Genomic DNA, 24,850 nt, shown 5'->3' with positions numbered 1-24,850 from the left:
GCAGGATGACCCCTTTATCCTGTTTATATTGAGAGAAAACTGTCCACACTCATGGTGATTGACACCTCGTTTGCTGCAGGTGTTTCTAATTTCACATCACCCCCTTTCCCGATACAAGTGAACCACACCCTCCATTGAATTGTCCCTTACCACTTATTTGTGCCATTTGGCAGGTGGTGCTGGTGATTAGAGTGATGATGATAATGATGGTGTTGATGGTGGTTACGGTAATGATGGTGGTGATGGTGATTACGGTAATGATGGTGTTGATGGTGATTACGGTAATGATGGAAATGATGATGGTGTTGATGATGGTGCAGATGATTATGGTTGGTGATGGTTATTACGGTGGTGATGATAATGATGGTGATTGCAGTGATAATGATGGTGATTACGGTGGTGGTGGTGATTACGGTGATAGTGATAATGATGGTGATTACGGTGATGATGGTGAGAATGATGGTGATTACGGTGATAATGATTACGATGACGATGACATTGATGGTGAATATGGTGTAGATGATGGTGATATTGATGGTGAATACGGTGGTGATGATGATGGTGGTGATGATGAGCAGTGTCGTAGTTATCAAGTGTCCAGATGGATACAACTGGACTTAGAGACAGGTAACATGTAAAACGCGTTGGCAACATGCATTGCTACAATATTTGCCTTTATTAGTTTTAAAAGTTGTGCTTATTTCGTGGGGAGAAAAAAAATACGAAAAAAAACAAACATCTTGACTACATCATGGCAATTAGACTCCACGCACGCCGCTACGAAACACACATTCAGAACCCGGCCCGAGGACGAACTCTCTCGTGACTGTGCAAGTCAGGCGAGCGGTGGGCAACAGCCTGCCCTTACGTGTCCCTCGACATAGGTTCGCATCTGCAACGGGGCCACGGAGGCGGCGTGTTCTCCGTGGTGTAACGAGTTCAGGCCAAATGCTGGGTACAGCAAGTATAGGGAAGCAACAGTGAGTTGGCCGTATACACCGCGCGACTTCAACACTTCACACGGCCCGCGACTTCATTTAAAATAACCCACCACTTCATATTACAGTCCTAAGCGACATGTCTCGGACCGGTAGGACCAATACCTCGGCCGTGGCTGATCATTGTTTTAATGCGGTAGGCTCACACGAAATTGATTTCTCTAGGACGAAGGAACTTTGCAAATCCACTGGCTATCAACAAAGATTCGTTCATGAAGCCATCCAGATATACAGACACAGACACAATTTCAACCGAGAAGATGGGTACAAACTGAGCAATAATTGGATGGACGTTATCAACCAGTTTAAGACATAACTGGCTGTGACGTTCCCATCCTACCACCTTCCGATGTTAGTTGTTCATTAACAGGTTCACACTAACACAGTCACTTCGCACGCCGACCTAGAGGTTGCTACTCTGCGATCTACCATTAACACGCTAATCTCTCACATTAACATAGCCACCTCAGCGCGCTCGTCATGGAGGCCACTCAACGATCTCACATTAACATGCTAATTTTCACCTGGCAGCCCTTTGATTGGTGGAAAACCAACCACCGTCGTGGTTGCTGCCCGCCACTCACATTAACATTGGCTGCTGACATTTGGGCTACGCCCATTTTAACCCTTCATAAACAGTTTGCCTTTGGAAGCTATCCCCCTTTTCTTGATGACGACCGCTTGTGTTGCGATCGAAACGTCGTAGCTTTTTGTTATTTTCTTTGAGCCAATCTACGTGACTTTACCGAAAGACCCAAAGAATATGAAGTCCTGTATACTTCAAACACTTAACTTCACACGGCCCACCATCTTACACAACCCATGACTTGACTTCACACTGCCCACAACTTCCTAAACGTACAACTTTGTGGGTCCACGACTTCATTTCACACGACTCGTGACCTTATTGTATCACAGCGCTTGCACAGGCGACCTCCAGTTATGGGGCTTACAGGTCTACAGTGCGGGGTACTCGGGAGAGGGTAGTACAGCAACATGTATTGTAGTACACTTCTACGGTGCCCACCTTCGCCAAACCAAACTGACCAGCGTGGTGAAGTATGGTGAGTAAACCCCCTTTCCCCCCACGACTGACACTGCGTGGGGAGGCATTCATCCATGGTATTGACAGAAGTGCTATAATTATACTTGTACACACACACCATGATGATCTAATATACATAGATATGATCATACGCTCTAAAAGGTCTAGAAAGGTAGAATGTGACACGTAATGTTCGTAAAGATATTATCATCACGATCCATAGGCAGATAGCTTGTAGGTGTCCACTGTACATTTCGTCATTTGTTTCCACTTTCTGTCTTGTGCCAAAATGCTCAAGTAGTGCCGCATCTTTCTGGAACCAATCTCTTATGTCGGCATCAAGCCATTCTCTGTGAGGTCTTCCTCCCTTTCTAGTTACTTCAACTTTTACGAACAACGACAACACTTTTACTTTTCCTGTTGTGTCCATCCTACATATGTGTCCACATAATGGTCATCAGATAATCTCCACATTGTCCAAATAATGGTCATCAGATAATCTCCACATTATATTCTTAGCTCTTTCGGTAAAGTCACGTTGAAGGGAAACAATAAAATAATAAAATATATATAAAACAATAAAAATTCTCACGACGTTTCGACCATAACACAAACGGTCGTCGTGAGAATTTTTATTGTTTTATATATATTTTATTTTATTGTTTCCCTTCAACATGACTTTACCGAAAGAGCTAAGAATATGAATTACTGCAGTCAGGAAAGCTTTAAATCAAAATCTCCACATTGTCAAAATAATGACATCAGATAATCTCCACATTTTCCAAATAATGACATCAGATAATATCCACATTGTCGTATTAGTGATCATCAGATAATCTCCACATTATCGTATTAGTGATCATCAGATAATCTTTACATTGTCCAATTAGTGATCATCAGATAATCTCCACATTGTCCAATTAGTGATAATCAGATAATCTCCACATTGTCCAATTAATGATCATCAGATAATCTCCACATTTTCCAATTAGTGATCATCAGATAACCTCTACATTGTACAATTAGTGATGATCAGATAATTTCCACATTGTCCAATTAGTGATCATCAGATAATCTCCACATTGTCCAATTAGTGATAATCAGATAATCTCCACATTGTCCAATTAGTGATGATCGGATAATCTCCACATTGTCCAATTAGTGATCATCAGATAATCTCTACATTGTCCAATTAGTCATCAGAAAATCTGCATATTGTTCAATTAGTGATCATCAGATAAGCTTCACATTGTCCAATTAGTGATCATAAGATAATCTCCACATTGTTCAATTATTGATCATCAAATAATCTGCATATTGTTCAATTAGTGATCATCAGATAATCTCCACATTTTCCAATGAATGATCATCAGATAACCTCTACATTGTACAATTAGTGATCATCAGATAATCTCCACATTTTCCAATGAATGATCATCAGATAATCTCCACATTGTCCAATTAGTGATCATCAGATAAACTCTACATTGTCCAATTAGTAATCATCAGATAACCTCTACATTGTACAATTACTGATAATCAAATAATCTCCACATTGTCCAATTATTGATCATCAAATCATCTCCACATTGTTCAATTATTGATCATCAAATAATCTCCACATTGTCCAATTATTGATGATCAAATAATCTCCACATTGTCCAATTATTGATCATCAAATAATCTCCACATTGTCCAATTAGTGATCATCAGATAATCTCCACATTGTCCAATTATTGATCATCAAATAATCTCCACATTGTCCAATTCGGCTCCCCAAGACCGACAGCCTCATTACCGATCAGCGTCCCACGTTGGGTGGCTCAGCCGGAGGTTCCATGCCCCCCCTCCCCCCGTGGATCGCAGTGAACTGAGGAATTCGCCTCTCGTCCAGTGTGACGCTAAAGCCGATAGAAACCGGGCTGGTCAATACGATGACTGTACACGCAAGTGTTAGGGCAGCTTACAAAGTGAGAGTGTGAGTGCGAACTCGCCTTTAGTCGGGCACATTGCTGAGAAATAAACAATTGCATCTGACAAAGACGACATTGCAAGCAATTACACAAACACATCTACCGTATTCTCCGGATTGTGTGCAAACGTAATGGGGAGACAAAGGCGGCCGGGCGTGATGCTGGCCACCCACCCCTTCATGCGCCTTGCCCGCCTTCATAGGTGCTACCCGCGAACAGCACTTGCCCCAACTTTATTGACACCGGGCACACGTTTGGGGAGCTTCTTCGCTTTCCGGAGCGTCCTCTGACCTGGCGAACACGGTAGCGGTCGGGTGTGTGCGTGCCGCGTGCATGCCGCGTGCAGAGTCCAGGAGGTCTGTGCGTGTGGTTTTTAACACAGTGCCGGCACTGGGGTTCACGCGCGCGTGTAGCGGCTGGCTCGCTTGAGTCGTTCAAACCCAACGAGACAGCTGCACTGCGCCCTCTCCGTAATCCAGGAGGTGTCTTCGGGGTGCCTCGTGTCCAGCCCAATCTGCGTCCAGCTGCCTGATCGGCTGTGCAAGGGTGGCGCCGGGTCTACGTAGCTACGCAGGCGAAGCGAGATGTATACTGGATGTGGTGTGCCGGGTGCTGGATCTCTTTTTGTTCTTCCTGTGCGTGCAGGAGGAGGAGGAGGGGATTCTCAAACTGAGTGACGCTGTGAACGGAGACCGACTGGGGCGTGGGCAGCTCCATCAGTCGGCGTGAGATTGCCGAGCGATGTCGTGAGAGGGTGGGCAGCGGTCGCTTCCTCCTGCGCGCTGTCGAGGCCTCCGTCGGGCGCAGCCGCGCTGCCAGACTGGCTGCATGCGTGGAGTTGTAGACGGCCGACCACGCTTTGTTCTTACCCCAGTAAACATGGGACGTTAGCCCGACGTTGCACCAACGTCGGGTCGCCGTTGATCCAAAGGTTACCGCCGCATGCCAACGCCGACATGTTCACTGGGTACTCGGTGATGGGGGGGGGGTTTCAATGGAGTGGCTGGACGAGGCATTGCGTGTTCACCAGCTTGCATTGGGAGCCACCCTTTCACGGCTTCACGCGTGTGTGTGAGGGGCACCAGGCTGGGGCTCAGCCACCGCCTCCTGCCTGCTCTCCAGAGCTCTCCAGAGCAGGCAGGAGGCGGAGCGCTGTTGGGTGTGCAGCACGCGGTGCTTGGCGGACTCGACATCGAAGTGTCGCGAGAGGTGGCGGTGGCTTGGGGAGGCCTTCATCCAGCAGTGGATTGACCACGACGACGAGGGTCGTCGTGTGCTCGACAGTGGCCTCTGCGCCTCCCCCTCCTCTTCCCCTCGTGTGAATCCTGGACTTTGAGACCGCGTCCTCCATGGCTCCCTCTACCTCCTCCGCTGTTCTCCCCGGGGCTCCCACCTCCATCACCACCACCACCACCACCTCCACCACCACCACCACCACCTCCTCCACCTCCACCACCTCCACCTTCTCCCCCCTTCTCCTCCTCAGCCCTGCCAGGCCCCGACCAGAAACGAGCAGAGCGACGTCCATCCCTCAGCGCAGTACTCCTCGGCCACCTGCTCTGCGCTCCACTGCTCCTTGGCCTCCACCTCCTCCCCCCCCTTGTCCACCAGCGAGTCGCGCTCCGCCTTGGCCGCCTGCTGCTGCTGCTGCTTCCCACCTGTGGCCGCGTTCTGCACGGGCCCCAGTCCGGCCTTGTGAGCGACCTTCACGCGGTGCGGACCAACTCCACCACCTCCACCACCACCTCCACCACCAACTCCACCACCAACTCCACCACCAATTCCACCTCCTCCGAGTGGATTTCTGTTGGCAGCAGCAGACGCGGTCTTCCTGCCCGGCGGCGTGTGTGCCTCTGCGCTGTTCACAGCTACCGAGTGAGGAGGAGGAGGATGAGGAGGAGGAGGAAGATGAACTTGAGGACGCCCTGGAGCTCCTGGAAGACCGCGCCCCGCACCTTGAGGAGGAGGCGGTCGGTGGTTTCCGCGCTGGGGAGGCTTGCGGCTGCGATAGGCGAGCGTGAGGTGCGCCTTCTTGGGCGCGTGCCGGCACACGCCGGCCTTGAGCATCTTGCGGCCCTCGCACGCGTTCGCCTTGTGCTTGAGCCGCCTGATGACCTGCTTCCAGTAGCGCGCCGCCTTGTGCCCGTAGGCGTCACAGCGGGACGGCTTGGCGCGGTACTCGCACCAGTAGGAGCGGCGCTGCTGCCGTGCGGCGCAGACGACCCGCACGGTCACCTCGCCGCCACCGGCCCCTCCGCCGCCGCTGCCGCCGGTCGCCTTCCACTGGCACAGGTGCCTGCCCCGGCTGCGGAAGGCCCCCTTGGCCGGCAGCCCTGCCCGGCCGTGGCCTGGACCTCCGGCCTCCTTGCGCGAGTAGATATGGGGCTGCTGTTGCTGCTGCTGCTGGCGGTGGTGGTGTTGTTGGTCATCGCTGGTGGTGGTGAGGTCCCTCCTCGCCTGGTGGTAGAGAGGTGGGTAGGAGAGCAGCAGACCCAGCAGCATCAGCGTGTTAGCTGCCATGGAGACGGATGGAGGTGTTCAAGCACCTCCAGGGGCGAGGTGGTCCTCCTGACGTCTGCAGCTCCTCGTGTGTCGATGGTGGAACTGCTGGGACAACGGCGTACATCAGCGATACGCCACACACAGCACAGCACAGGGGCCTGCGTTTGTGGACGTGTTTGTGTAGGCCCCGTAATCTGTAACCCGTGTCAAAACACAGGTCCGAAATGTTTACCTGCACGCATTAGTTTGAGACGAATAATTAGGTGATGCTACTATTGGCAGTGGTACACAAACAGCACAGTCAACAACAACTCAACACGATCCGTGTCAACAACAACCACACTCATTTAAAAAAGAAACCTGTTTTGTGGATGATAATGGTCGCAAAAGCCTACGCGTTAAACTCACAACCACGCTGTGTGCGGCTTTAAACTAAACACACGTGTACGATAAGTGACGTTAAAACTAAACACACGTGTACGATAGGCGACGTTTAAACTAAACACACGTGTACGATAGGTGACGTTTACACTAAACACACGTGTACGATAGGTGACGTTTAAACTAAACACACGTGTACGATGGGTGACGTTTAAACTAAACACACGTGTACGATGGGTGACGTTTAAACTAAACACACGTGCACGATAGGTGACGTTTAAACTAAACACACGTGTACGATAGGTGACGTTTAAACTAAACACACGTGTACGATGGGTGACGTTTAAACTAAACACACGTGTACAATAGGCGACGTTTAAACTAAACACACGTGTACGATAGGTGACGTTTAAACTAAACACACGTGTACGATGGGTGACGTTTAAACTAAACACACGTGTACGATAGGCGACGTTTAAACTAAACACACGTGTACGATAGGTGACGTTTAAACTAAACACACGTGTACGATAGGTGACGTTTAAACTAAACACACGTGCACGATAGGCGACGTTTAAACTAAACACACGTGTACGATAGGCGACGTTTAAACTAAACACACGTGTACGATAGGTGACGTTTAAACTAAACACACGTGTACGATGGGTGACGTTTAAACTAAACACACGTGTACGATAGGTGACGTTTAAACTAAACACACGTGTACGATAGGTGACGTTTAAACTAAACACACGTGTACGATAGGTGACGTTTAAACTAAACACGTGTACGATAGGTGACGTTTAAACTAAACACACGTGTACGATAGGTGACGTTTAAACTAAACACACGTGTACGATGGGTGACGTTTAAACTAAACACACGTGCACGATAGGTGACGTTTAAACTAAACACACGTGTACGATAGGTGACGTTTGAACTAAACACACGTGTACGATAGGCGACGTTTAAACTAAACACACGTGTACGATAGGTGACGTTTAAATTAAACACACGTGTACGATGGGTGACGTTTAAACTAAACACACGTGTACGATGGGTGACGTTTCGAGCGATGGCCCACATGGTTTACTTTTCGGGCAATGGCCCTTTGATTTAGATTCTCTACTATGAAGAAGGACCGATGTGCGTAATGGACACTGGATGTGACAAGACGACGTTGCGATCATGATGATGACGACGATGATGACGATGACGACGATGATGATGACGACGGCGACGATGATGATGACGATGACGACGACGGCGACGATGATGATGACGACGATGATGACGACGAAGATGATGACGATGATGATGATGACGACGGCGACGATGATGATGACGACGACGGCGACGATGATGACGACGACGATGATGACGACGAAGATGATGACGATGATGATGACGATGATGACGATGATGGCGACGATGATGATGACGACGACGATGATGACGACGACGATGATGATGACGATGACGACGATGATGATGACGATGATGACGATGACGACGTCGATGATGATGATGCTGAGAGGCTGCGCCGTCTGCTGCGGGTCGCGGTGTGGCAGCGTCCTCGTGGTGCGCCCGGCTCCCCGTGGTTGGGGGGGCGCAGCCTGACGAGGCTTCGCGTCTCCCCCCAGGGGATTTGTCATTCAGCTCCGTCTCGAGAACAAAGCGCTCCCGTCCACGTTACATTGAGCACTGTTGGCTAGGTACGGTGCGAAAGATGTTCAACGTTCATACAACAGCAAACTCAAAGGGTGATCTGAACACATTAAGACATCGGTCGTGATCTCTCCACTGCTGGATGAAGACCAACCCCCCCCCTCTCTCTCGCGGTCCCACCGTGCTACGATCCGTCCACCTTCTGCACACAAAAACGCAGTCCCCCGTGTCGCCTTAACAAGCTGTAGGCGCGAGTGCCGTCAGCGAGTAGCAAGCCCCTTTGCAGGACGACACGAGGGGGTGGTTGTCTAGCACCAAGCCTGGCCACTAATCAACACACACCGTATTACATCAAAACCACCACCCAACGCTGCTTCTCGTCTTACTATTATGTGTCACTACAGCTCGGAGTGTCTCAGCTGTGTCACTACAGCTAGGAGTGTCTCAGCTGTGTCACTACAGCTCGGAGTGTCTCAGCTGTGTCACTACAGCTAGGAGTGTCTCAGCTGTGTTACTACAGCTCGGAGTGTGTCAGCTGTGTTACTACAGCTCGGAGTGTCTCAGCTGTGTCACTACAACTCGGAGTGTTTCAGCTGTGTCACTACAGCTCGGAGTGTCTCAGCTGTGTCACTACGAATCGGAGTGTCTCAGCTGTGTCACTACAGCTCGGAGTGTCTCAGCTGTGTCACTACAGCTAGGAGTGTCTCAGCTGTGTCACTACAACTCGGAGTGTCTCAGCTATGTCACTACAGCTAGGAGTGTCTCAGCTGTGTCACTACAGCTAGGAGTGTCTCAGCTGTGTCACTACAGCTCGGAGTGTCTCAGCTGTGTTACTACAGCTCGGAGTGTCTCAGCTGTGTCACTACAACTAGGAGTGTCTCAGCTGTGTCACTACAACTCGGAGTGTCTCAGCTGTGTCACTACAACTCGGAGTGTCTCAGCTGTGTCACTACAGCTAGGAGTGTCTCAGCTGTGTCACTACAGCTAGGAGTGTCTCAGCTGTGTCACTACAGCTCAGAGTGTCTCAGCTGTGTCACTACAACTAGGAGTGTCTCAGATGTGTCACTACAACTCGGAGTGTCTCAGCTGTGTCACTACAACTCGGAGTGTCTCAGCTGTGTCACTACAGCTCGGGGTGTCTCAGCTGTGTCACTACAGCTAGGAGAGTCTCAGCTGTCTCACTACAGCTAGGAGTGTCTCAGCTGTGTCACTACAACTCGGAGTGTCTCAGCTATGTCACTACAGCTCGGAGTGTCTCAGCTGTGTTACTACAACTAGGAGTGTCTCAGCTGTGTCACTACAGCTCGGAGAGTCTCAGCTGTGTCACTACAGCTAGGAGTGTCTCAGCTGTGTCACTACAGCTCGGAGTGTCTCAGCTGTGTCACTACAGCTAGGAGTGTCTCAGCTGTGTCACTACCACTAGGAGAGTCTCAGCTGTGTCACTACAACTCGGAGTGTCTCAGCTGTGTCACTACAACCCGGAGTGTCTCAGCTGTGTCACTACAACTCGCAGTGTCTCAGCTGTGTCACTACAGCTAGGAGTGTCTCAGCTGTGTCACTACAGCTCAGAGTGTCTCAGCTGTGTCACTACAGCTCGGAGTGTCTCAGCTGTGTCACTACAGCTAGGAGTGTCTCAGCTGTGTCACTTCAGCTAGGAGAGTCTCAGCTGTGTCATTACAGCTAGGAGTGTCTCAGCTGTGTCACTACAACTCGGAGTGTCTCAGCTGTGTCACTACAGCTCGGAGTGTCTCAGCTGTGTCACTACAGCTAGGAGTGTCTCAGCTGTGTCACTACAGCTCGGAGTGTCTCAGCTGTGTCACTACAGCTCGCAGTGTCTCAGCTGTGTCACTACAGCTAGGAGTGTCTCAGCTGTGTCACTGCACCTCGGAGTGTCTCAGCTGTGTCACTACAGCTAGGAGTGTCTCAGCTGTGTTACTACAACTCAGAGTGTCTCAGCTGTGTTACTACAGCTAGGAGTGTCTCAGCTGTGTCACTACAACTCGGAGTGTCTCAGCTGTGTCACTACAGCTCGGAGTGTCTCAGCTGTGTCACTACAGCTAGGAGTGTCTCAGCTGTGTCACTACAGCTAGGAGTGTTTCAGCTATGTCACTACAGCTAGGAGAGTCTCAGCTGTGTCACTACAGCTAGGAGTGTCTCAGCTGTGTCACTACAGCTCGGAGTGTCTCAGCTGTGTCACTACAACTCGGAGTGTCTCAGCTGTGTCACTACAACTCGGAGTGTCTCAGCTGTGTCACTACAACTCGGCGTGTCTCAGTTGTGTCACTACAGCTCGGAGTGTCTCAGCTGTGTTACTACAACTAGGAGTGTCTCAGCTATGTCACTACAACTCGGAGTGTCTCAGCTGTGTCACTCCAACTCGCAGTGTCTCTGCTGTGTCACTACAGCTAGGAGTGTCTCAGCTGTGTCACTACAGCTAGGAGTGTCTCAGCTGTGTTACTACAGCTCGGAGTGTCTCAGCTGTGTCACTACAGCTCAGAGTGTCTCTGCTGTGTCACTACAGCTAGGAGTGTCTCAGCCAGGTCACTACAGCTAGGAGTGTCTCAGCTGTGTTACTACAACTCAGAGTGTCTCAGCTGTGTTACTACAGCTAGGAGTGTCTCAGCTGTGTCACTACAACTCGGAGTGTCTCAGCTGTGTCACTACAGCTCGGAGTGTCTCAGCTGTGTCACTACAGCTAGGAGTGTCTCAGCTGTGTCACTACAGCTAGGAGTGTTTCAGCTATGTCACTACAGCTCGGAGAGTCTCAGCTGTGTCACTACAGCTAGGAGTGTCTCAGCTGTGTCACTACAGCTCGGAGTGTCTCAGCTGTGTCACTACAACTCGGAGTGTCTCAGCTGTGTCACTACAACTCGGAGTGTCTCAGCTGTGTCACTACAACTCGGCGTGTCTCAGTTGTGTCACTACAGCTCGGAGTGTCTCAGCTGTGTTACTACAACTAGGAGTGTCTCAGCTATGTCACTACAACTCGGAGTGTCTCAGCTGTGTCACTCCAACTCGCAGTGTCTCTGCTGTGTCACTACAGCTAGGAGTGTCTCAGCTGTGTCACTACAGCTAGGAGTGTCTCAGCTGTGTTACTACAGCTCGGAGTGTCTCAGCTGTGTCACTACAGCTCAGAGTGTCTCAGCTGTGTCACTACAGCTCGGAGTGTCTCTGCTGTGTCACTACAGCTAGGAGTGTCTCAGCTGTGTCACTACAGCTAGGAGTGTCTCAGCTGTGTCACTACAGCTCGGAGTGTCTCAGCTGTGTCACTACAGCTAGGAGTGTCTCAGCTGTGTCACTACAACTCAGAGTGTATCAGCTGTGTCACTACAGCTAGGAGTGTCTCAGCTGTGTTACTACAACTTGGAGTGTCTCAGCTGTGTAACTACAGCTCGGAGTGTCTCAACTGTGTCACTACAACTTGGAGTGTCTCAGCTGTGTTACTACAGCTAGGAGTGTCTCAGCTGTGTCACTACAACTCGGAGTGTCTCAGCTGTGTCATTACAGCTCGAAGTGTCTCAGCTGTGTCACTACAGCTAGGAGTGTTTCAGCTGTGTCACTACAACTCGGAGTGTCTCAGCTGTGTCACCACAGCTCGGAGTGTCTCAGCTGTGTCACTACAGCTAGGGATGTCTCAGCTGTGTCACTACAGCTAGGAGTGTTTCAGCTATGTCACTACAGCTAGGAGAGTCTCAGCTGTGTCACTACAGCTAGGAGTGTCTGAGCTGTGTCACTACAGCTCGGAGTGTCTGAGCTGTGTCACTACAACTCGGAGTGTCTCAGCTGTGTCACTACAGCTAGGAGTGTCTCAGCTGTGTCACTACAGCTAGGAGTGTTTCAGCTATGTCACTACAGCTAGGAGAGTCTCAGCTGTGTCACTACAGCTAGGAGTGTCTCAGCTGTGTCACTACAGCTCGGAGTGTCTCAGCTGTGTCACTACAACTCGGAGTGTCTCAGCTGTGTCACTACAACTCTGAGTGTCTCAGCTGTGTCACTACAACTCGGCGTGTCTCAGTTGTGTCACTACAGCTCGGAGTGTCTCAGCTGTGTTACTACAACTAGGAGTGTCTCAGCTATGTCACTACAACTCGGAGTGTCTCAGCTGTGTCACTCCAACTCGCAGTGTCTCTGCTGTGTCACTACAGCTAGGAGTGTCTCAGCTGTGTCACTACAGCTAGGAGTGTCTCAGCTGTGTTACTACAGCTCGGAGTGTCTCAGCTGTGTCACTACAGCTCAGAGTGTCTCAGCTGTGTCACTACAGCTCGGAGTGTCTCTGCTGTGTCACTACAGCTAGGAGTGTCTCAGCTGTGTCACTACAGCTAGGAGTGTCTCAGCTGTGTCACTACAGCTCGGAGTGTCTCAGCTGTGTCACTACAGCTAGGAGTGTCTCAGCTGTGTCACTACAACTCAGAGTGTATCAGCTGTGTCACTACAGCTAGGAGTGTCTCAGCTGTGTTACTACAACTTGGAGTGTCTCAGCTGTGTAACTACAGCTCGGAGTGTCTCAACTGTGTCACTACAACTTGGAGTGTCTCAGCTGTGTTACTACAGCTAGGAGTGTCTCAGCTGTGTCACTACAACTCGGAGTGTCTCAGCTGTGTCACTACAGCTCGAAGTGTCTCAGCTGTGTCACTACAGCTAGGAGTGTTTCAGCTGTGTCACTACAACTCGGAGTGTCTCAGCTGTGTCACCACAGCTCGGAGTGTCTCAGCTGTGTCACTACAGCTAGGAGTGTCTCAGCTGTGTCACTACAGCTAGGAGTGTTTCAGCTATGTCACTACAGCTAGGAGAGTCTCAGCTGTGTCACTACAGCTAGGAGTGTCTGAGCTGTGTCACTACAGCTCGGAGTGTCTGAGCTGTGTCACTACAACTCGGAGTGTCTCAGCTGTGTCACTACAGCTCGGAGTGTCTCAGCTGTGTCACTACAACTTGGAGTGTCTCAGCTGTGTTACTACAGCTCGGAGTGTCTCAGCTGTGTCACTACAGCTAGGAGAGTCTCAGCTGTGTCACTACAACTCAGAGTGCCTCAGCTGTGTCACTACAACTAGGAGTGTCTCAGCTGTGTCACTACAACTCGGAGTGTCTCAGCTGCATCACTACAGCTAGGAGTGTCTCAGCTGTGTCACTACAGCTCGGAGTGTCTCAGCTGTGTCACTACAGCTAGGAGTGTCTCAGCTGTGTCACTACAGCTCGGAGTGTCTCAGCTGTGTCACTAAAGCTAGGAGTGTCTCAGCTGTGTCACTACAGCTAGGAGTGTCTCAGCTGTGTTACTACAACTAGGAGTGTCTCAGCTGTGTCACTACAACTCGGAGTGTCTCAGCTGTGTCACTATAGCTAGGAGTGTCTCAGTTGTGTCACTACAACTCGGAGTGTCTCAGCTGTGTCACTACAACTCGGAGTGTATCAGCTGTGTCACTACAGCTAGGAGTGTCTCAGCTGTGTTACTACAGCTAGGAGAGTCTCAGCTGTGTCACTACAACTCGGAGTGTCTCAGCTGTGTCACTACAACTCGGAGTGTATCAGCTGTGTCACTACAGCTAGGAGTGTCTCAGCTCTGTCACTATAACTCGCAGTGTCTCAGCTGTGTCACTACAACTCGGAGTGTATCAGCTGTTTCACTACAGCTAGGAGTGTCTCAGCTGTGTCACTACAACTCGGAGTGTCTCAGCTTTGTCAGTACAGCTAGGAGTGTCTCAGCTGTGTCACTACAGCTAGGAGTGTCTCAGCTGTGTCACTACAGCTCGGAGTGTCTCAGCTGTGTCACTACAACTAGGAGTGTCTCAGCCAGGTCACTACAGCTAGGAGAGTCTCAGCTGTGTCACTACAGCTCGGAGTGTCTCAGCTGTGTCTCTACAGCTAGGAGTGTCTCAGCTGTGTCAATACAACTCGGAGTGTCTCAGCTATGTCACTACAGCTAGGAGTGTCTCAGCTGTGTCACTACAGCTAGGAGTGTCTCAGCTGTGTCACTACAGCTCGGAGTGTCTCAGCTGTGTTACTACAGCTCGGAGTGTCTCAGCTGTGTCACTACAATTCGGAGTGTCTCAGCTATGTCACTACAGCTAGGAGTGTCTCAGCTGTGTCACTACAGCTCGGAGTGTCTCAGCGGTGTCACTACAGCTCGGAGTGTCTCAGCTGTGTTACTACAGCTCGGAGTGTCTCAGCTGTGTTACTACAGCTAGGAGTGTCTCAGCTGTGTTACTACAGCTAGGAGAGTCTCAGCTGTGTCACTACAACTCGGAGTGTCTCAGCTGTGTCACTACAGCTCGGAGTGTCTCAGTTGTGTCACTACAGCTCGGAGTGTCTCAGCTGTGTCACTACAGCTAGGAGTGTCTCAGCTGTGTCACTATAACTCGCAGTGTCTCAGCTGTGTCACTACAACTCGGAGTGTATCAGCTGTGTCACTACAGCTAGGAGTGTCTCAGCTGTGTCACTACAACTCGGAGTGTCTCAGCTATGTCACTACAGCTAGGAGTGTCTCAGCTGTGTCACTATAGCTAGGAGTGTCTCAGCTGTGTCACTACAGCTCGGAGTGTCTCAGCTGTGTCACTACAGCTCGGAGTGTCTCAGCTGTGTCACTACAGCTCGGAGTGTCTCAGCTGTGTCACTACAACTCGGAGTGTCTCAGCTGTGTCACTACAGCTCGGAGTGTCTCAACTGTGTCACTACAGCTCGGAGTGTCTCAGCTGTGTTACTACAGCTCGGAGTGTCTCAGCTGTGTCACTACAGCTAGGAGAGTCTCAGCTGTGTCGCTACAACTCGGATTGTCTCAGCTATGTCACTACAGCTAGGAGTGTCTCAGCTGTGTCACTACAGCTAGGAGTGTCTCAGCTGTGTCACTACAGCTCGGAGTGTCTCAGCTATGTCACTACAGCTAGCGGTGTCTCAGCTATGTCACTACAGCTAGGAGAGTCTCAGCTGTGTCACTACAGCTCAGAGTGTCTCAACTGTGTCACTACAACTCGGAGTGTCTCAGCTATGTCACTACAGCTAGGAGAGTCTCAGCTGTGTCACTACAGCTCGGAGTGTCTCAGCTGTGTCACTACAGCTAGGAGAGTCTCAGCTGTGTCACTACAACTCGGAGTGTCTCAGCTATGTCACTACAGCTATGAGAGTCTCAGCTGTGTCACTACAACTCGGAGTGTCTCAGCTATGTCACTACAGCTCTGGGAGCGAACTCGTCGTGCGTCGACATCTCTGATGCTCGCCGTTATTGCGACTCTTCACCCGTGTCCCGCAGTGCATTGGGGAGACAAAGGCGGCCGGGCGCGGTGTTTCCCACGCCTGCACTAATCGTCTACTAAAGGCTACACGGGGGGGCTTTGTCTTATGACAGACATTTGGCGATGCAGTTACGTCCCCAAATACTTTTTTTAAAAAATTCCATAACTGCATTGTGTTAGTTGACTACATCTCAGTGTCTACACACAGGAGTGGAACACTGCGTGTATCCACACACACGGGAGTGGAACACTGCAACATCGTGCCACGATATACAACATCGTGCCACGATGTACAACATCGTGCCACGATGTACAACATCGTGACACCGCCACTCATCGCGACGAGCCCGTGAAGGTGCCGTGGTGGCTATGAGATGTTAACTACCTCTCCGGGAGTACAGGAGGGCTTGGATTCCGTCCCGACCCTGACGCCTGCTGCTGTAAATTTTGAGTTTGCGTGACTCTCTCCCCGTGGTCACGTGGATTTTTTTCCGGGTCCTCCGCTTTTTCCCCTCTACATTTAAAATCACGCGGTCAGAGAATTTGGCTTCTGCTATAAACTTCCACGTGATAAGCCGCTTCGTTTAGCTGTCATTTGTGATAGAGCAGGTCGCGTCTTCAAGAGAGCTCTGTAGCTCAGTGGGCCTTACCTGATGATAAGGAAGGGGCTTATCACGTGGACATTTAAAGCAGCCAAATGCTCTAAACGCGTGTTGTTTCTAAATGTGGAGGGGAATTCCAGAGGGTTCGGAGAAACATCCACGCGACCACGGTGAGAACTCCAAATATACATGAGTCAGGGTCGGGATCGAACCCACAATCTCCTGTACAGGAGAACTCCAAATATACATGAGTCAGGGTCGGGATCGAACCCACAATCTCCTGTACAGCAGGCGAAGGAGTTAACATCTCATAGCCACCGAGGCACACGTGGAGGTGGCTGTCTGTGTGTCAGTGTGTCTGTGTGTCAGTGTGTCTGTGTGTCTGTCTGTGTTTCTGTGTGTATGTGTTTCTGTGTGTCTGTGTGTCTGTGTTGCTGTGTGTCTGTGTTTCTGTGTCTGTGTTTCTGTGTGTCTGTGTGTCTGTGTTTCTGTGTGTCTGTGTTTCTGTGTGTCTGTGTGCCAGTGTGTCTGTGTGTCTGTGTTTCTGTGTGGCTGTGTTTCTATGTGTCTGTGTGTCTGTGTGTCTGTGTTTCTGTGTGTCTGTGTGTCTGTGTTTCTGTGTTTCTATGTGTCTGTGTGTCTGTGTGCCAGTGTGTCTGTGTGTCTGTGTGCCAGTGTGTCTGTGTGCCAGTGTGTCTGTGTGGCTGTGTTTCTGTGTGTCTGTGTTTCTATGTGTCTGTGTGCCAGTGTGTCTGTGTGTCTGTGTTTCTCAGTGTCTGTGTGTCTGTTTCTGTGTGTCTGTGTGTCTGTGTTTCTGTGTTTCTGTGTGTCTGTGTTTCTGTGTGTCTGTGTTTCTGTGTGTCTGTGTGTCTGTGTTTCTGTGTGTCTGTGTCTCAGTGTGTCTGTGTTTCTGTGTGTCTGTGTTTCTATGTGTCAGTGTCTGTGTGTCTGTGTTTCTGTGTGTCTGTGTTTCTGTGTGTCTTTGTCTGTGTTTCTGTGTGTCTGTGTTTCTGTGTTTCTATGTTTCTGTGTGTCTGTGTGCCAGTGTATCTGTGTGTCTGTGTGTCTTGTGGAGAGAGTGGAGAGTTTCCCATACCTGGGCAGTGTGCTTATGACTGGCTCCAGTTTAACAGCAGAGGTCTCACTCCGAATCAGTCGAGCGGCAATATCTTTTCATCGGTTGCGTAACGCTGTGTGGAAGCTACCTGGTCTGTCGCTCCGCACTAAGCTTCAGGTCTTCTCGGCCACGGTCATTCCCTCCCTTCTCTACGCTTGCGAAACGTGGACCCCCCTAATGGAACATCTTCGCCGGTTAGAAACATTTAGGCTGGCCTGCCTACGATCCATCCTGGGTTTAACCAGACTGGATTGTGTGAGGAGCTCACAAATCCTTGAAAGATCTGGGCAGGGTCCCATCGGTGAGCTCCTCCGGCAGGCAAGGCTGCGATGGCTGGGTCATGTAGCCCGCATGCCCAGCCACCGCATGCCGAAACAGCTTTTGTTTGGCCGGATTGAGGGGGCTAAGCGGGCGCGGCACGGGCTAGAGAAGAGATGGAGTGATGTGGTACAGGAGGACGTGGAGCTGAGTGGACTTGCCGATGACTGGTACCAGCGGTGTCAAGATCGGCCTCTGTGGAGGAGGCTCGTGAAGGATGCTACTGGGCAGTTGGAGGCAGTCGCCCTCCAACAACAACGGAGGGCGGAGGAGCGACGCTCACAACAGCGAGCGGAGCGCCGAGTGGCTAAAGCACAGCAGGTTGGCACAGTAGGGGGCACAGGTGGTGCATCAGCCAGTCATCTCAGTCAGTCGACCCGTGGCACCTGGGTCTGCCCCGTGACCACCTGCCAGCGGGCGTTCGACACTTCACGTGGCCTCAGGGTGCACATAGCCTGGCACAAGCGTCGTGGTGACGTCACCGCCACTTAGTGGCGAATGGCGGTTGTTGTTGTTGTTGCTGTGTGTCTGTGTGCCAGTGTGTCTGTGTGTCAGTGTGTCAGTGTGTCTGTGTTCTGTGTGTCTGTGTGTCTGTGTGCCAGTGTGTCTGTGTGTCTGTGTGCCAGTGTGTCTGTGTTTCTGTGTGTCTGTGTTTCTATGTGTCTGTGGGTCTGTGTGTCTGTGTGTCTGTGTTTCTATGTGTCTGTGTGTCTGTGTGCCAGTGTGTCTGTGTTTCTGTGTGTCTGTGTTTCTATGTGTCTGTGTTTCTGTGTGTCTGTGTGTCTGTGTGTCTGTGTTTCTATGTGTCTGTGTTTCTGTGTTTCTGTGTGTCTGTGTGCCAGTGTGTCTGTGTGTCAGTGTGTCAGTGTGTCTGTGTTTCTGTGTGTCTGTGTGTCTGTGTGCCAGTGTGTCTGTGTTTCTGTGTGTCTGTGTTTCTATGTGTCTGTGGGTCTGTGTGCCAGTGTGTCTGTGTGTCTGTGTTTCTGTGTGTCTGTGTTTCTATGTGTCTGTGTGTCAGTGTGTCAGTGTTTCTATGTGTCTGTGTGTCTGTGTGTCTGTGTGCCAGTGTGTCTGTGTGTCTGTGTTTCTGTGTGTCTGTGTGTCTGTGTTTCTGTGTGTCTGTGTGTCTGTGTGTCTGTGTTTCTACGTGTCTGTGTGTCTGTGTGCCAGTGTGTCTGTGTGTCTGTGTTTCTACGTGTCTGTGTGTCTGTGTTTCTGTGTGTCTGTGTGTCTGTGTTTATATGTGTCTGTGTGTCTGTGTGCCAGTGTGTCTGTGTGTGTGTCTCTGTGTCTGTGTTTCTGTGTGTCTGTGTGCCAGTGTGTCTGTGTGTCTGTGTGTCTGTGTTTCTATGTGTCTGTGTGTCTGTGTGCCAGTGTATCTGTGTGTCTATGTGTCTGTGTGTCTGTGTGTCTGTGTTTCTGTGTGTTTGTGTTTTTGTGTGTCTGTGTGTCTGTGTTTCCTGTGCAGCATCAGCAGCAGTTACCGTGGAGAGCATTGGTAGCGAGGAGGTGCGGTGGTGGCGGCGGTGGTGGTGTTGGTGGTGGCAGTGGCGGTGGTGGTGGTGGCGGTGGTGGTGGTGATGGCGGTGGTGGTGGTGTTGGTGGTGGTGGTGGTGGCGGTGGTGGTGGTGATGGCGGTGGTGGTGGTGGTGGTGTTGGTGGTGGTGGTGGCGGTGGCGGTGGTGGCGGCGGTGGTGGTGTTGGTGGTGGTGGCAGTGGCGGTGGTGGTGGTGGCGGTGGTGGTGGTGATGGCGGTGGTGGTGGTGTTGGTGGTGGTGGTGGTGTTGGCGGTGGTGGTGGTGGCGGTGGCGGTGGCGGTGGTGGTGGCGGTGGCGGTGGTGGCGGTGGTGGTGTTGGTGGTGGTGGCGGTGGTGGTGGCATCAGCGGTAGTGGAGCGGTGAGCGCGATGCACTACAAACCCGCCGACCCGAGTTCGATTCCCGCTCACGGCCAACACCAGTGACGATTATATGAACCGGCCCTGTGCCTCCCCTAGGTCGACTCAGCCTCAAATCAGTATCTGGTGTGGTTTGTATACATCACCACTGTAGTGTTTGCCACCCACCTCCTCTCACGTGCCGTTCTGGCCTTTATAGGTGCTCGCTAAAAGCACTTGCCCTCACAGTCTATTCAAGGCTACACGGGGAATCTTTGTCTATGGTGGCATCAGCAGCTTTGGCAACTGTGACGTCATCATCTTGGCCACTGAGACACCGTCACGTGGGCTGGGTGCCCCGAATCCCTGGTGCGCGTGTCGCACTGACGCTGTCCTCACCCACAGCATCAAACACGACACGCTACAGAAAGTCGGCTTTTGGGGGGAATTGTGGGCGACCATTCCCTGAGCTTCAGACCTCCCGGGACAATTGTATCGTCATTCTTCGCGTCACGCCTGCCCCTGCATCCCGAGCTACGTGCTATTCTCAATTACAAGCAACACTTGGGATTTATAGGGCGAGACTTGCAATGCGACTGCATATTAAGGCTCTGTTACCCACCTCCGATGAACGCGGCTAGCTACGTACGGTTCGAAAGAAGTCCAATATCCACACGTAGCTTTAGCACGTGCAGGTGATGGGGAAGAGGAGGTGTGTGGGTGCGTTTGGACACGATCGGTTCTATTTTAAGAGGAGAGGCAGCCAGCCATAGACAGAGGAGAAGAGGAAGGAGCCTGAAGGGCTTTAGCTGGGGCAGGGCAGTGAAATCAACGGCACAGACGGCAGAGGGAAGGGAATTCCAGACAATGGGGGCAGCAGAGAAGAATGAGTGACCTCCCGCTGAGCGAAGGTTGAGCGGGGGCATCCACAGAAAGCCTTGCATGGGGGTGGGAGAGTAGTGAGATGAGAGGGGAGAGTAAGGAGAGTGCGTGGAGGGGAGTAGAGCGAGATTAAAGGTAGGAGAGTGGAGGTGGGTAGAGTGAGATTAAAGGTAGGAGAATGCGTGGAGGGGAGTAGAGTGGGATGAGAGGGGTAGGGGAGTGCGTGGAGGGGAGTAGAGTGAGAGGAGAGGTAGGGGAGTGAGTGGAGGGGAGTAGAGTGAGGTGAGAGGTAGGAGAGTGCGTGGAGGGGAGTAGAGTGAGGTGAGAGGTAGGGGAGTGAGTGGATGGGGAGTAGAGTGAGGTGAGAGGTAGGGGAGTGAGTGGAGGGGAGTAGAGTGAGGTGAGAGGTAGGGGAGTGCGTGGATGGGGAGTAGAGTGAGGTGAGAGGTAGGGGAGTGAGTGGATGGGGAGTAGAGTGAGGTGAGAGATAGGGGAGTGAGTGGATGGGGAGTAGAGTGAGGTGAGAGGTAGGGGAGTGAGTGGATGGGGAGTAGAGTGAGGTGAGAGGTAGGGGAGTGAGTGGATGGGGAGTAGAGTGAGGTGAGAGGTAGGGGAGTGAGTGGATGGGGAGTAGAGTGAGGTGAGAGGTAGGGGAGTGAGTGGATGGGGAGTAGAGTGAGGTGAGAGGTAGGGGAGTGAGTGGATGGGGAGTAGAGTGAGGTGAGAGATAGGGGAGTGAGTGGATGGGGAGTAGAGTGAGGTGAGAGGTAGGGGAGTGAGTGGATGGGGAGTAGAGTGAGGTGAGAGGTAGGGGAGTGAGTGGATGGGGAGTAGAGTGAGGTGAGAGGTAGGGGAGTGCGTGGACTGGAGTAGAGTGAGGTGAGAGGTAGGGGAGTGAGTGGATGGGGAGTAGAGTGAGGTGAGAGGTAGGGGAGTGCGTGGATGGGGAGTAGAGTGAGGTGAGAGGTAGGGGAGTGAGTGGATGGGGAGTAGAGTGAGGTGAGAGATAGGGGAGTGAGTGGATGGGGAGTAGAGTGAGGTGAGAGGTAGGGGAGTGAGTGGATGGGGAGTAGAGTGAGGTGAGAGGTAGGGGAGTGAGTGGATGGGGAGTAGAGTGAGGTGAGAGGTAGGGGAGTGAGTGGATGGGGAGTAGAGTGAGGTGAGAGGTAGGGGAGTGAGTGGATGGGGAGTAGAGTGAGGTGAGAGGTAGGGGAGTGAGTGGATGGGGAGTAGAGTGAGGTGAGAGATAGGGGAGTGAGTGGATGGGGAGTAGAGTGAGGTGAGAGGTAGGGGAGTGAGTGGATGGGGAGTAGAGTGAGGTGAGAGGTAGGGGAGTGAGTGGATGGGGAGTAGAGTGAGGTGAGAGGTAGGGGAGTGCGTGGACTGGAGTAGAGTGAGGTGAGAGGTAGGGGAGTGAGTGGATGGGGAGTAGAGTGAGGTGAGAGGTAGGGGAGTGAGTGGATGGGGAGTAGAGTGAGGTGAGAGGTAGGGGAGTGAGTGGATGGGGAGTAGAGTGAGGTGAGAGGTAGGGGAGTGAGTGGATGGGGAGTAGAGTGAGGTGAGAGGTAGGGGAGTGAGTGGATGGGGAGTAGAGTGAGGTGAGAGGTAGGGGAGTGAGTGGATGGGGAGTAGAGTGAGGTGAGAGGTAGGAGAGTGAGTGGATGGGGAGTAGAGTGAGGTGAGAGGTAGGAGAGTGAGTGGATGGGGAGTAGAGTGAGGTGAGAGGTAGGGGAGTGAGTGGATGGGGAGTAGAGTGAGGTGAGAGGTAGGAGAGTGAGTGGATGGGGAGTAGAGTGAGGTGAGAGGTAGGGGAGTGCGTGGACTGGAGTAGAGTGAGGTGAGAGGTAGGGGAGTGAGTGGAGGGGAGTAGAGTGAGGTGAGAGGTAGGAGAGTGGGTGGTATCATCTTGATCTAGTACTGAGTTGAGAGTTGTGCTCGGTGTGTCTATGGCGTAGATGGCCGGTGAAGTGGGGGGTGTGAGAGAGTTCCAGACAGTGAGGGCAGCAGAAGAAAAGGAGCACCCCCCCCCCTCCCACAGCGCAAACACAATACCGCTTACACGGTTTTCTGGGCAAATTTGACATTCCGTGAGCAAATCTCATTCGTAAAGATCCACGGAGCGTTCATGCTGATTGATCCCAAACGTGAGCCCAGGTTTTTGAGTTGAGCAGGACACGATCGCTGAAACTCGAGCCCCGTATTAGCAACGTCAGAAAACCCCTCGCTCTCTCCGGCATGGTGCTCTGGGGTTGTACCGCGTGTTGTTCGGCACGATGTCCGACGATTCGTTCCACGTGCCTCTGAATTGAAGCTCCGAGCCGTCGTGCCAAATAGGACGCCGTAAACCCGGAAAAAAAAACAAATCGGTGGAGCTGCACGGCGGCATCACCGCGACAAGCTTCGGCACCTGTGCGATAAACAAAGAGAGCCACTTACCGATGTCGGTGTGTTTAATTGCTCCTTCAAAACGTCCAGGAAGCCGAGCGATTCTTCAAGTGGCCGTCAACTTTGAGACGGCGTCGGGAGGCATTGGCCCTGTCGAGAGGTCTACCGCCAGCGCCTCCGCGCTGCTGGAAATGAAGGATGTTTGCTGCCAGATTGACAATTTCATCTCATGAATCAGCTTAAATAGGGAGGGGGTGTGAGGGGGGGTGGTGGGATGAGGAGGGGGGGGGTGAAATGAGGGGGGTGGTCGGATGAGGGGGGGGGGTCGCCAACACCATTGGTTCTCACAGCCCTTCACAAAAATCCAAATTTTTCCACATTCATTGGCGAGCGCCATCAGCAGCGCGAGATGCGGCCCCCGGGGGCGGCGAGGGTGCCCGGGCACCCCCCCCTCCCCCCCCAGCATTGTTCAGATGAGGCACTGAATGCCGAAACCGCTTCGCAGTTTGCTTGAGAGTTTCACCACCGCTACTGCCGAAGGGATGCCCTCTTATGAGGCCGTGTGGCCGATGGGATTTGTAAGAAAACGCTTTTGTTCATGTGGAGAGACAAAAAAGGGAAGAGAGATGTTACATCTGCAGTATTTATTTTGCTGCTTCTATTCTCCACATTGAACCTCAATAATAATAATAATGAGAATGTGTGATGCAACATGTCTTGATGTGGCTAAGAGACACCCACATCGGTGCAATTGTCGTTTGTTTCCCAACACCCACCGCCTCTGTCCACCCGGCAGTATTAATGGGTGCAGACCGCTGCTAGTCTCTCGGTAGGCCGTGTATGGTGGGGTCAAGTGTACTACCACATTCTCCAATACGAATGGGCCTGCATGGAAGAGGTTCAATATACCCTCCCTAGAGGGGCTCTCGAAGGCTTTCCCGAGGCCCTTCTGCCAGCAGTGGCCTGAGCAAGCAGTTCCAGCGCTGCGTCTTTACCGACAATTTATCTTATACGTGACAAAGTGGGGGGTGGGTGGACTTTGTGGGCCCTCTCTGTAACCTGAGCAATAACCACCAATGGGAAGCGTTCGTGAGCAGGAGGACGCTCCCAGCATTTTCCACATTGTGGTAGATCTCCCCCACCCACCAAGTTCGTTTGCATATTCCAGCGGGTGGAAATGCGCCGTTTTTGAGGAACGGCGCTCGATAGCCGGCTCATTATTCCAATTATGGAACGCGGCGGCGCTTATGCAAATTAATGAGCGGAGCGGAGTTGAGATCGCGTGACGGGTCCAGCGCTGTCGCGCGTGGCGGCAGCGCTCCTTGGCACCCACCGCGCGTTCAGAGCGAGGCGACGGCGGGTGGTGGGGGTGGGGGTGGTGGGGGTGGTGGGGGTGGGGGTGGTGGGGGTGGTGGTGGTGGGGGTGGTGGTGGGGGTGGTGGTGGTGGGGGGTGGGGATAGTGGTGGTGGTGGGGATGATGGTGGTGGTGGGGGTGGGGATAGTGGTGGTGGTGGTGGGGATGATGGTGGTGGTGGGGATAGTGGTGGTGGTGGTGGTGGGGATAGTGGTGGTGGTGGTGGGGATCATGGTGGTGGTGGGGGTGGGGATAGTGGTGGTGGTGGGGATGATGGTGGTGGTGGTGGTGGGGATCATGGTGGTGGTGGTGGTGGGGATGATGGTGGTGGTGGTGGTGGTGATGGAGACAGCGGTGGGGGCGTTACGACGAGGGTGGAATCCCGCGGCTACTGCCGCTGTCTTAGCTGGAGTGGAGCACTCGGCTCCGACCGCAGCAGCAGTCGAGGTGATTGATGACCCGGCACTCACTGCTGACTCCGTGCCCCCTACCGGACAACTGTGAAAAAGATCTTCATAGCTCATCGGA

The 24,850-nt window shown here is 52.1% G+C and overlaps 1 protein-coding gene across 2 annotated transcripts; it reads right to left on the bottom strand.

The window, feature by feature from the left end:
• Positions 1 to 657: 657 nt before the first annotated feature.
• LOC116956345 (uncharacterized) lies at positions 658 to 23,206 on the bottom strand. 2 transcript variants are annotated; one of them, XM_032977923.2, is made up of 2 exons: positions 23,019 to 23,206; positions 658 to 6,623 (listed from the first exon to the last, which is right to left on the bottom strand). In XM_032977923.2, exon 2 carries the CDS (start codon positions 6,534 to 6,536, stop codon positions 5,499 to 5,501), a length of 1,038 nt encoding a protein of 345 aa, XP_032833814.2. In that variant the 5' UTR covers positions 6,537 to 6,623; positions 23,019 to 23,206; the 3' UTR covers positions 658 to 5,498. The 2 variants fall into 2 exon arrangements, with proteins under 2 accessions (XP_032833814.2, XP_032833813.2); XM_032977922.2 differs by having other exon boundaries at positions 658 to 6,620.
• Between the last annotated feature and the right edge of the window lie 1,644 nt (positions 23,207 to 24,850).

The sequence above is a fragment of the Petromyzon marinus genome, chromosome 64 (genome assembly GCF_048934315.1).
Source record: "Petromyzon marinus isolate PM22_M1 ecotype Great Lakes invasive population chromosome 64, UKy_Petmar_22M1.pri1.0, whole genome shotgun sequence".
Taxonomy (NCBI): domain Eukaryota; kingdom Metazoa; phylum Chordata; class Hyperoartia; order Petromyzontiformes; family Petromyzontidae; genus Petromyzon; species Petromyzon marinus.
This window is presented reverse-complemented; position numbering and strand designations above follow the sequence as displayed.

Bases quoted from the DNA above. Each gene is read 5' to 3' on its own strand.
- LOC116956345 (XM_032977923.2), bottom strand. From the start codon at position 6,536: ATGGCAGCTAACACGCTGATGCTGCTGGGTCTGCTGCTCTCCTACCCA.